This window comes from Pteronotus mesoamericanus, unplaced genomic scaffold (assembly GCF_021234165.1).
Source record: "Pteronotus mesoamericanus isolate MK-2021 breed Mesoamerican mustached bat unplaced genomic scaffold, CSHL_Meso_final contig_78, whole genome shotgun sequence".
Lineage (NCBI taxonomy): Eukaryota > Metazoa > Chordata > Mammalia > Chiroptera > Mormoopidae > Pteronotus > Pteronotus mesoamericanus.
The window spans coordinates 27,529,683-27,542,090 of NW_026555258.1; the positions used below are offsets into that span (position 1 = coordinate 27,529,683).

General features: G+C 51.4%; 1 protein-coding gene across 1 annotated transcript in view; it reads right to left on the reverse strand.

Annotated features, from left to right (window-relative positions):
• Nucleotides 1-12,408, reverse strand: part of COL15A1 (collagen type XV alpha 1 chain) — a 95,903-nt gene that overhangs the window by 14,497 nt on the left and 68,998 nt on the right. Inside the window, exons 23-30 of the mRNA XM_054584089.1 lie at nt 11,023-11,091; nt 10,877-10,912; nt 7,946-7,999; nt 7,786-7,845; nt 5,573-5,641; nt 5,405-5,446; nt 2,702-2,747; nt 242-322 (exon numbers count right to left, since the gene is read on the reverse strand). Of these exons, the coding sequence (XP_054440064.1) occupies nt 242-322; nt 2,702-2,747; nt 5,405-5,446; nt 5,573-5,641; nt 7,786-7,845; nt 7,946-7,999; nt 10,877-10,912; nt 11,023-11,091 (457 nt within the window). The remainder of the gene's footprint in view (nt 1-241; nt 323-2,701; nt 2,748-5,404; nt 5,447-5,572; nt 5,642-7,785; nt 7,846-7,945; nt 8,000-10,876; nt 10,913-11,022; nt 11,092-12,408) is intronic.

Sequence of the window (12,408 nt, forward strand, 5' to 3'; positions counted from 1 at the left end):
CCCCGGGCACATCCCTGACTCTCTTTAAGCCTCATTTTGCAGCTGAAGCATGAATAACTGGAACTTCTGTTCTCCCTTGACAATGTTCTATCTTGGACACACGTTACCAGTCCCTGGATCTCTCTTGGATTCCGTGGAGCTTGTGGTCAGTGTGGTTAAATGTTTAGTTTCCCTTTCTGCCTCAGTTGGACTTCTCCAGATCAAAAATCAAAGGCAGGATCTAGCCCAAGGGTTGAAATACCTGGTGGTCCCTGCGCCCCCTGGTCGCCTTTTTCTCCTTTTGAGCCAGGAAGACCCCAGGATCCTTTTTCTCCTTTAACACCTGCCACCAAATATACATACATTTAAAGAATAAAAGTGGAAAATCGCCTCCATCCTATATAAAACATTTTTGAGACAAGTTTTTCAAGCTGAGCCCTTTTAGCAAAGTCCACTCAACAAACAAAGGCCTATTGCAGGTGTAAAATCCTTTGCTAACTGCTACTGATGGGGAAGACAGAGGTAGATGCAGCAGATGTAACCTTAACCTTGAAAGGCTCAGTCTTGTTGAAGAGGCAGACACAACAAAGGGTAATTGGAGGCAGGATGGGATAAGCACCACCACAAAGACACCAGCAGTGCATCATGGGAGCCCAGCAGAAGCTCCAGGTAACTCTCTCCCACAGCTTCACCCACATGCCTGAGGCTCCACACCAAGTCAGGCTTGCAGTCCCCTCTCAGCTGTGCCTGGGCAACATGGCAGTATCAGGGGAGGAGATCTCCCAGGAGTGTCCACAGAGGACGAGGTGGGGCCCGAGTATTCCATTGACAGAGTTGGGACAATGCCAGCTGTGTGACATCCCACTCCCCGCAGGGCTTGTGAGAAGCACTTTTCTGCAGAACTGACACCACAGGCATCCCCCTCCCCCGACTCTTACTAGGGGGGAGGCATGAGCTCCTTCCAGGAGGTCAGCATTTAGGAAGAGGGGTTATCCCCTTCCCCTGCCTTGATGAGCAGTGGAGACTAGATCTTTGAATTCATTGGTTCCCAAACAGTATGAGAGATCAACTGATCAAGGCTCTTGAGCCTAGAGATGAGGGCATGCAGCATAGATAGTTTGGGGCTCAGGCTGCCCAGCGTGGGAGAAGGGACGTGTCAGAGACACAAAGCTGCCGGGGGGTGCCCTCACATCTGGCAAGGCCCCACTGACCTAGGGGAGCTGCTGAAGCCGGGACCTGGAGACTGGGGCTCTTGGGGCCTTCACTCAGCCACAGTGAGGCCACAGACAGCGGTGCTGACCAGAGAAGAGGACCGGGAGCTCACCATGGCCCATGTGGCTGCTCGGCCAAGGGAGCAGGAGTAGGCCCACGAGTATGCAGGACAACTGGCTCACTAGGGCCTGTATCCAGAAAGGTCTATTCCCTTCCCCTCCTCTCAGAAGAACCCCGTTAGGAAGGGGAATCACTGGGGACTGAGAAAGTAAAGCTACATCCACCCTTCCTCTCCAAGGCCCATCTTGCAGTGGGAGGAAGGGAAATCCTTGAACTGGATCTGAGCACGGAGTTTGAAAACAGCCTGGACTTTTTAATCAAAGTGACAGAGAAACCATGGCGCCAGATTTCATCAGGGAGATCACCACCTGGCAGGCCATGGGTGCCAGAGCCCAGCCAGAGGTCAGTACTGGAAAGAAAAGAAAGTCTTCCCCTGTTTAACGGCAAATGTTCAGGCTTCTCAAGCAAAGGGGGGACAGCTCTGGTTGGGTGGCTCATTTGGTTGGAGCATCGTCCTGTGCAGCAAAAGGTTATGGGTTCCATCCTCCATCAGGGTGCGTGCAGGAGGCAACCAATCAATGTATCTCTCTCACATCGATGCCTCCTTATCTCCCCAACCCCCCGCCACTTCCTTTCTCTAAAATCAATAAACATATCCTCAGGTGAGGATATAAAAAAAAAAAAAAAACAAGGGTGGGAGGGACAAAAGCATGTGTGGGGACAGAGATCAGAGTGAGCGCTCACATGCATGCTCGGTTTCCTGGCCTCTCCCACTCACTGATGTGTGGTAGATGCTGCTACAGGCCTCAGCTTTGTCAATGTTTACTGATCAAATGCTCAGAGCCAAGGCTTCTCATACTCTACTGCAGGGAGTTTGTTAAGATGCAGCTTCCAGTTCAGCAGATCTGCAGCAAGGCCGAGGGTTCTGCATTTCTAACAAGCTTCCAGGAGATGAAGATGCTGCTGGCTCCAAAATGCTTTGCAGCAAAGGTCTTTTGAACTCCCATGGCCCCACACTGTACTAGCTCTTGGCACATTGCATTGTAGTGGTTTTTAAAATACTTTCACCTCACAGAGCCTAAGGGCCTGGGTGGCAGGAATGGTGGAGGGTTCCCCTGTCTCAGCCCAATGCATGGGACAGCACCAAGCAAGGAGAGGGTTACCAGTGGATATTTTATGAACAAACTCACCAAAGAATGAACAAATGGAGTGCTTCCTGCTAATTAGGAGGTTCAGCCAAGATGTGTAGAACAGACAGGTGGGTGTGAAAACCAAACAGAAGTGCCCAGTCCCACAGCCTTTGCTCAGCTGTGAGTCCCCCTCCTAACACATGCAGCCAGGTCTTCCTGAACACCTAGTCTATGCCCATGGGCAAATAGAAACCACCCTAGAAGGGGCACAAGGGCCTGGAAATATTCCAGAAAAACAAAGTGAAGAAGGGAATGTGTACCGTGAAAGGTGATGAGTTCTGAGTTCCCAGGATGAGCAGTACCAACCTAGAGAGAGAGAAAGGCAAGGCCATACACTGTGAACCCTGTCCTGGTGTTTGCATGCACAGCTAGCGACTGTCCCCTTCCTGGGGGGCCTGTGGCTGGAGGAGCAATGTCGTGGAGTTAGGCTTTTCTCTGGCTCTGGGGTCCTCAAAAGCCTTGAGCTCCCCAGCAGCTCTCAATGTACAGGAGTCCCCCACCTTCCACTGGGGTGCCTGTCAGGTGCTGGGCTGGGCTGGGCTGACTGAGACCTCCTGGCCAGGCAGCCCTGCAAAGGGGAAGCCCAACCGAGAGGACTGTTGGCCTCCTTTCCTGTCAATGAGGATTGATTCACGGCAGAGGTCAAGCTTTTGGGCTCGTGGCGTGCCCAGCCGTGAAGCTGGGCTGCCATTAGTTTGGCTACTGTGCATGGTGAGGGGTGAGAATAATGAATGGGTTGGGGGTTGGTTTTCATCACGTAGGGAGGGCAATTCTGGACTTCATAATAAGTGTCAGGGGTCTGGAATCCAAGCTCTTCTAGATAATATTCCTTCCTGGCTCACTCCCAGATTCCTGCATTTCTTTACCAATTAAAACAGATCCACCTGCAACCATGCTTTTAATAGTCCATGTTCCCCTTTTTCCCAGTTGATATGTGGAATCAGAATGATCGCCCTGGTGCCAGGATCCCCCTATGCTTTCGGGTGGAGGATCACAAGCTGCTCAGGGGTCGTCAAGAGAAGATGGGGGCGGGTGCGGTGGGAATATTCCAGGGAAAACATTTCTAGGCTGAGGATGAAGGCAGCAGCGCCAAGCTGATATCTCGCAGCTCTGCCAACAAAGTCCCTCCACTCTAAGCGTGAGCTGTTAATCATGGTGGTAGGAAAGGGGCTGAAATTCAAAGGGGCTTGCAAAATGCTGGATGTGAAAGGAGGCATTTCTTTTTCAAGCGTCCATTCTGAGAGCTGGTCAAGAAATGTCAAGGGTCCAACCCCTACGGGGTCCAGCAGCATGAAATCAATAACTCAGCAAAAATGCTCTGATCTTAACTTTGGCTTCTTTTAAGGAATCTCATGACCCCCAAAGGCCATGGTTACTGCCAAGGGTCCTAGTCCAGGTCATGGTAATTGCGGTCGCCCTTTTCACAATACTCTCAAGTTTGTCAAGTGCTGCCCCGTGGCTGGTCCATGAGGCGCCTGCAGTGGTGTCATCCGGGAGGCCCTGGGGGCACCAGCCCGTGGCAGGACCTGCGGCGGGCCTTTGCCTCGCAGGGCTGCAGTCTTGCCTTCTGCACTGTAGGCGGGGAATGCAGCTGCTGCTCAGGCGGGGCCCTCCAGCGCTGGTAATTCCTGTTTCCCTTCAGGCCATCGACATAAACAGGACCCAGGTTGCTGCTGTCCTCACTTAGATCTGAGAGCCAGCAGGCCCCTTGGTCACCTTATACAGGTGAGTCCTGTCCTCTGCCTTCCAGGCCAGAGTTCCCAGGTCCTGGGCGGCAGGCTTGGGTGCCTTGATATTAAGACATAGACAGATGTCTAAGCAAACACACAGCCAAACAGTATCATTGCAGAGCCTCTGACCCAAGCCTCATTGCCACTCCCGACAGGCATCAACTGTGAACTCACTTCAAGGAGTCTTTTAAGACATTCAATTAATTTATTTTTTAGGGAATAGTTCTAAATGGTAACTTGCAAGCTTCTGAGAACAGAGACCAGCCCTGTCTAGTTCCCACCGTGTCCCCAGGGCCTTGCAGAGTACTTGGCGCTCCGTAAGTACTCAGTCAGTATTTGTTGAATGAAGGAGAGGATGATTAAGCACAGCTGTGTGACTAATGCTCGTGCACATGGAGAGGCCCAGCCTTCCTGGGTTTCCCCACGGAAACAGGATTCTCCTAATAGGGGCGAGACCTCAGGCACAGCGCCACGGACTAGCTGGGCGACCAGTCACATGCCTGACCCCTCCGCGTCACAGGGCTTGCACCTGCTGCCTGGTGGTCAGGGGACCTAAGTAATGGTCCCAGCTCAGTTGGTCCCGTGACCTTGGACAAGTCAATGAGCTTGTCTGAATCACAATTTGCCTCTTTATTATAAGAGGGAGAGAGAACGCTGCCTCTCAGTTTGTGTGCTGTGCAGTAATGACAACCGGGGAAGGACAGCACACAGTTACAGACTTGAGCCCAAAGTTGCCAGTGCAAAAAGCACTGGTTAGAATTGCTTTATTTTTCTTTCTTTTCTTTTCTTTTCTCTTTCTCTTTCTTTCTTTCCTTCTTTCCTTCCTTCTTTCTTTCTTTCTTTCTTTCTTTCTTTCTTTCTTCCTTCCTTCCTTCCTTCCTTCCTTTCTTTTTCTTTTTTTGTCTCATCTATCTTTTAAAGATGTCTACTTTCTCTTATTATACTGTTCCCAGCATGAATCTAATATGGTTACAGTAACAAAAGACACTGCTTTTTGATGATATTAAAAGAAACATTTTCAGCCTGTGTCCCCTTAGAAGATCCAGTATGTTTCATTGATGTGGTCTGTTATTTAGAAGCTTCTAGTCACCTAAGGGTCTATATGTAAGTGATACAAGACATCAAAAAGGACATTGATAGATAAAAAGGGCTCAGGACAAAGACCAATCACCTTCTGCAAGATGCGTTCTATGCCAAGCCTGCTCTTTGCGGCAGTGACTACATGCTACTTACGGGCACTTTGCAGTGTGGCCGGGCTGGTATGGGGAAGACAGCCTGCGGGAAGAGGGAAGTGAGAACGAGACAAGTGAGGCCATGAGGACGTCCGACTCGGGCTTAGGTCAGTCTGGTGCCCGCTCCCCCACAAAGGTCTTTCTTTCTCCCCACCTCCCTGCCACTTACTCCTTTGATGTTAACCACAGCTCCAGGTGGTCCAGGGGGACCTGGAGGACCAGGCAAGCCAGGTGGGCCCTGGACGGAGAAAAGAAAGGCCATTCCTGAGTTCAGGTTGTTGAGAATGCAGAGGCGACTGCAGGATACTTTCCCCACTTTCCCCAGGTTTTGAGGGCACAACGAGGAAAAGAGGGTCCTCTAAAGCCACCTAATTTCTCTCGTGGGTAAGCCAGTCCTTTCTACAGAGGTTTTCTACATACGAGGCCAGTCCAGACGTATCCAGCCATGTAATTTGAAAAATAGAGCTATTTATTGAAGAAGACACAAGATACAAGAAACACTGTACACAAGACAATGACACCTCAGTCCCCTTCAAAGTAGGCACCTTAGGACCTCACACAGCTCTCTCAGTCACCATCAGCTGCCCTGTTGTATTTTCCCGAATCTCATAGACAATCTGAAATCTCTTCCCTTTCAAAGGTGATTTTAGTTTGGAGAAAAACCAGAAGTTGCAGGGCACCAAATATGGGCTTTAGAGGGGCTGAGTCATCTGGGTGATTTGGGATTTTGCCAAAAAACTCGGCACGAGATATGATGCCTGAGTGGGCATGTTGTGAGGAAGCGGCGAATCACCAGTTGCCCACAGCTGCAGCCTTCTGAGTCATCTGGATACCCTCCACAGAGGAATGTTCAAGCTGAACACAAAATCTGATGCAGATTCATTGCTCTACTCCCTCAGTCATTTTGAATGCAATGGCCACACAGTACACGTGCTCACTCAGCAGCATCTACTGTCCCCGCTGCTTAGTGCAGTGAAGTCCTTGTTCACACCTGCTGCGCGTGCCAGCCCCACCCGCCTTGGCTGCCAGGTTACACTGATGTCGTGCAAACCATTCTTGTTATATTAGCAATGGCTGCACTTTTTCCAGACAGACCTCACATATGACCTCATTGCATCTTTCCAATAACCCAGGTGGAAGATAGCAGAGCAACAAGCATTATCTCCAGCTTACAAATGGAGAGACTGAGGCCCAAAGAGGGGAAGTGACCTGCTCAAGGCCACACAACAACTTATGGCAGGACTGAGACTGGAACCCAGATTCTGACTCCAAGAGCAGTGCTCAGCCAACACTGAGCCTATCACGTCTCTGTCAGCACACCCCTAGCACGGAGCGGCAAGAGAGGTGGGGGGCCCTTCAGGCCGTATGGTACTTTGGAGAGTGCTAGTAAGTGCAAAAGTAAATGGAAAACTCTTGCTAAGTAGCAGATTTATTTTCAAAGCCAGGTCAGCCTGGCCATAATGCCATGCAATGTTTGCGCCTCTAAGCCTGGATCCCGAGCAGGATGTTGCAACCAGAGCGGTGGGGCTCTGACCACAGGCATGAGGAGTCTAGCCCACTCCGAAACTGCACTGACCGCCCTAAGCGAAGGCAGAGCTGGCTGCTTCTCACAGGAGCGCCAGTAAGCTTGATGACGGTGAGTTGCCCAAAGCTTCAGTAAAATTGCTTTTCTGGATTCCTGGACATACAAACCAGACAATGTGGTGCAAACTGAAGCAGCAATGGACTTAGAGCTGAATTTGCATCTTCACTTGGTGACCTTCAGTGCGTCACTTAATACCCATAGACCCAAGTTTCCTCTTGAACAAAACAAGGCCCCCACTGAGGGTCTCTCACGGTACTTATTGAAAAGACTGAGATACTGTCCTTAAAAGCACTCTGTACAGTGTCTGGCTCCTGCTGAGACCCCCACTGTCTGCCATCCTGTAAGACATCACCCAAGTAGCTGATCTACCTTTGCTATTCACTCACAAGCATTTATGAAGCCCCTGGTGACGTGCAAAATCCCTGGAACTGTGTCACAGAGGGAAGACGGGTGTCACCCAAGTCAGAAGACCTGGGATTTGAAACCAGGTTTCCTGAGTATGTGCCCATGGCAGTCCCCCACCCTCCCTCAGGGGTCTGGATGAGGAAGCTTATGCTCCACTTCACTAAGGTGCTTTCGGTGGCAGGCACTCTCCTGAGAGTGAGCTGGAGGACAAGGTGGGGCTGGAGGGCTTTTGGAGGTGGCAATGGAGGAAGAAGATTATGGCTTACAGGCTGAACATTAGGTTCAAAAGCCTCGTTCATTGGACCTGCCACTCTCTCACCCCCTCTGGACACTGGCCTTGTGGCTCTGTCCCCAGGGTGTTGTGGGGCTGGGGCGGGGCTTGTGGCACTCACCGGCATCATGATTCCTCGATCTCCTTTGGCACCCTTGAAGCCATTCAGTCCTGGTCGACCCTGAAACCCACAGAAGACACCTTAGTAAACCCACTGCCCACCAGCCAGCCTGGCCCACAAGTCCTCTCTTACATCCAGTCTGAGGAGCCCTGACACCTACAGGTCGTCCAGGGAAGCCAAATTCTCCTTTGTGTCCTGGTGGTCCTTTGGGCCCCTAGAGGCAAAACAAATACCAACCATTTCAGAAAAGAACAGAAACTCAAGGGTGAGGGACATGGGGCGCTGCACCTGCCTTTGTGGGCAGTGGTGACGATGAACCACTGAGAGGAGGAAGGAGGGCCAGGAGCCAGTATGAAGTATCCACCTGCCTGGCTCCTTGTCTCCCAGCCTCTCTGTGCTCAGCGTGAACCATCTGCTCAACCCACCGCCACCCCCCACCATCCTATAAGCTTTACCCCATCCCAGACTCTGCACCCAACCATCTCAGACAGTCAAGCTAATGAAGGGACCCAGGTAGCCTGACGCCGGTCAGCTTAGAATGTGGGCCTTCGCCCCAGGTCTTATGTCCCAGGGCCCTCCCTGTCCCCCATTGGAACAATGCAGCCTTGCCCTGCCCCTCATGCCAGCCCATCCTGATAACCTGCTCCGGGATCTGGTTTCTGCCTTGTTCCTACCTGTCCCTAAGGACCGAGGTCTTGGCCTGCCACCCCAGTTCTCCAGATAAGTCCCTGATCCCAGGGTCTTATTCATTCCAGGGCTGGCTTTCTACATCCACATGCTCCCAGAGCCTCTGCCTTGTTCTGACCTCCTGCAGGAACCCTCATGCCTTCCGGCATCTGGGATGCGTGAAATGCACCGCCTCTCACAGAACAACCTCTCCTGCCAGGCTGCTCCTTCCCTCCTGCAGTCAGGCTGCCCTGTCTCCCACAGAAATGACTGGCTTAAATGTGTGGCCCTTCTTCCTGCTGCCATTAACATAGATAGTCATGCACTGGAAAAATGGCAAAGACTGAGTTGAAACAGGCCCTGTGTTTAAAATACCCAGGCTACGTCCCGCTTAGGCGAAGAAAAGCAAGAACAGAAGGAGTTAACAGAACACAGGCTACTAGGTGATACGCTCTAGTATCGTACGTCAATGTGTATCAGTGTCACCTGGGATCTTGTCAAAATGCAGATCCTATAGGTCTGGGGTGCGGTCTAAATCTCTCCATGTCTAACAAGCTCCCGGCTGATACAGACGCTGCTGATCCATGGGTCATGAGTAACAGGGCTCTAGTGAGTTTGTAAGGAAATTATAAGCCACACTAGGCACAAGGGCCAGAGTTGGCCAATATGATACCTTTATGCAAATTAGAAGAAGGTGCCCCCTACTGTCTGTGCTTGGCAAGCTGTGCACCAAGCTGGCCTGTGGTGGGAACAACCTCCATGGCCGTCTGCAGCAGACTGGGGCCAGCATTGCTAACTAGTGGTGTTTCCCATGGTATTGAATGTTAGTTAAGACTCTTCCAGGCTGCCTTAGCCCTCAGCTACCCCTCTCCAAGGCATCCATTCTGCCTGAATTAAGGGACCAAAGGTCTCCGAAGGTCCTGTGAAGGAATGCACCTTGCATGTTATGGGCCATTCATCAAGGACATGTGCCTGTTAGAGCAATGTGAGGCCCTTTCTCCCCAGGCCTGAGGTCCAGCTTCAACCAAACAAACCCTACGTGCAATGCTGCAGCCTAAAATGTTTCAGAGGAATGAAGGTGTTTATTGGAGACGGTGGTATGTGGCAGGGAGAACCTGGATGCAGAGTCTTACAGGCTGGGTTCAAATCCCCGCTGGACTGCTTACAAGCTTGTGAGACCATGGGCAAGTTACCTGACCTCATTGACCTCAGTTTTCTGGTCTGATATGTACCTCTGAGGGTGGCAAGGATGAAATGAATGAGCTGTCCGAAGTATCAGTACAGTGTCTGACACAGAGTGGATGTTCTACACCTGAATTTTTTTTGTTCCTTGGTGAGAAATATATGACAAGGAAATTTAAGGTTCACCCTGGGGAGAACGGGGAGCTTAAAAACTGTTCACCAGCCCAAATGCGTTAGATTCCTGAGAAGTAAGGCAAGAAGGGTGCTACCATGTCATCTAGTACTAACTCACTAACCTCTCTTGCAGATGGGAAAAATGAAGCCCAGACAGAGAAGAGGACCTGTTCAAGGCCTCACAGGAGATGAGCAGCGGATCCCCATCCAGGACCCGCAAAGCTCAAAGCGCGTTTCTGGGGTTCCCTGGGCCGTGGCAATCGTTAACTGGCAAGACCTGTGATATAACCGCCAGCGCCCCCCACCATCCGGTTCTCCTCTCCTTCCTGGGCACATGCCTAAGCCGTATTTCTGAGGCCCCATCCACCCAGGCATCTGAGCTCTGGCCAGTAGAATGTGCTAGAAGTGATGTTCATCATTTTCTAAGATCTCGCCTCCTCCTCAACCGTGGCCTACCAGCTAGAAGATGCCAGTGTGGCCCTGACTTCACAAGATGGCAGAGCCAGCCCTGACCAGCATAGCTCAGTGGGCTAGGCATCATCCTGCAAAGTGACAGGTCACCAGTTTGATTCTTGGTCAGGGCACATGCCCAGGTTGTGTGCCAGTCCCCTATAGGGTGTACGAGAGGCAACTGATGTTTCACTCTCACATCGATGTTTTTCTCCCTCTCTCCTTCCCTTCCCCAATCTCTAAAAATAAATAAATAAAATCTTTAAAAAATAAAAGATGGTAGAGTCACAGGCTCTATGCATCCTGGATCCCTGAGTCACTTCTTGGAGGCAGCATGCCCAACGAGCAACAACCACAGTGGACTTTATAAGTGAGTGCTAAGCTGCTCTTGTGTTAAGTAACAGATTTTTATTTAATTGCGATTAGCTTACCTCAACCGGTAAAGCTCAGTTGGTTGGGCATTGTCCCGCAAAACGAAAGGTCACTGGTTCAATTCACACACTGTGCCACATCCTTTTTATTTTCACACCTGGGACAACTCAGTCTAATTGAGCTAAAGTGAAGCATGAGAAATGCTTCAAAAGCCGGCCCAGACCCTGCAGGGAGATGCTGTGCTTACCATTGGTCCCGGGGCTCCATGCATTCCAGGTTCACCCTAAAACGGAGAGATATAGACGTGTCACTCAGAGGAACACACTTTGTGGCAGACACAGAGATAGGATACCAGCGGGGATGTGTGCCTTCAGGGCCTGGTGACATAATTACCTTTTGTCCCCTCAGCCTTTCCAGAGGAACATCCCCCGTCAGGATGGCGCCCGGCTCTCCCTTCTCACCCTGCAATTGAGAGAACCTTTCAATGAAGTCGGGCTCCTTCTCGCCACCTTATCCAGAGGCCCATCTCCATGATTCTGCTGCCTTTATCCCACCCCTCCAACCCCACTGCTTAGCTCAGACATGACCCTTGCTAGAGTATTATAACAGCCTCCTAAGTAACTGAATGCTCTCTGGGCCACAGGCTGGGGTGCTGCCGGCCCCTCCACGCCAGCCCCTCCAGGGCTCCCACTGCCGACAGACTGACATCCTCACTCTCCATGAACCGGCCCAGCAAGATCCTTCCCACCTCTTGCTGCACAGCACCTCTCCCCGCCTCCGGAACCTCTGACCCCTAATCCACTTGGTGGCTTGCTTTCCTAACAACTCAACTTGAGATCTGTTCCCACCAAGGATCCTTATTCTCGTTAAAACTTCTGAAGCTGGGGAAGAGATGAAGGTATAAACACCAGAGACCTCTGTCAACAAAAGGCTCCCTGTCTCCTTGTGAACTTTGCCTCCCAACTCCAGGCTCCTGTGCAAACTCGACAAGGCAAAGTCTTTCAGTTGTTGGGATACAGGGCAGACAGGGAGATGGGTGGCAGGGGCACAGGCTCCTGTCCTCAGCAGAGCCACCTACGAAACCAGAAGGCTTCCAAGAAGGTATGTACTATGAGAAAAGGCCAGGTAGAGGATCCTTCTATATCACTCTGAGGCATGGGCCCCAAACTTCCATGCTGACCCCTGGGGAACTGGGCTGGACCATGTTCCAGTCTCCCTTCCTTGGGGGCCAGAAGCAGCCAAAGCAAGCACAGCGGCCTCTCCTCTCCGCCCCCCTAATCCCACACCTGATATTAGGATCTTACCACTCCGCTGGTGAGGAAAGGCAGTCCTGAGCAGGCCAGCAGCAAGAAGAAGTGAGTACAAAAGCATTAGAGGCAGAGCAGGAGAAAGTGAGTTTTCTGTTAGGACTGAAGCAGAGCTGCCTGAGTGGCTAACCCAGTGTTCAAGGTGGCAGGGGACTAGGGGTGGGGGTTGCACGAAGGTCCCTCTAGATCCATCTGACCTCATCACATAGAAAACAGAGCATTTGAAGCAAGAGCCACTCTTGCATGACCAGGTCCCCTCCCAAGCCATCTCCGTAGCCCTAGGCAGCAAAAAGTATCCCAAGACATCGCCCCCAGTGGCGCCAAACTTAGACCCCTGTGCCCTGCACACTGAACCCTCCACCTCCTGGAATTGTGGTCTAAAAGGCACTGGATTTTAGTCCACATGCTTCTCTACCTTGGGGCTAGTGTGGAGTGGTGGGGGTAGGGAGGAAAGACAGAGGCCTAACACTCC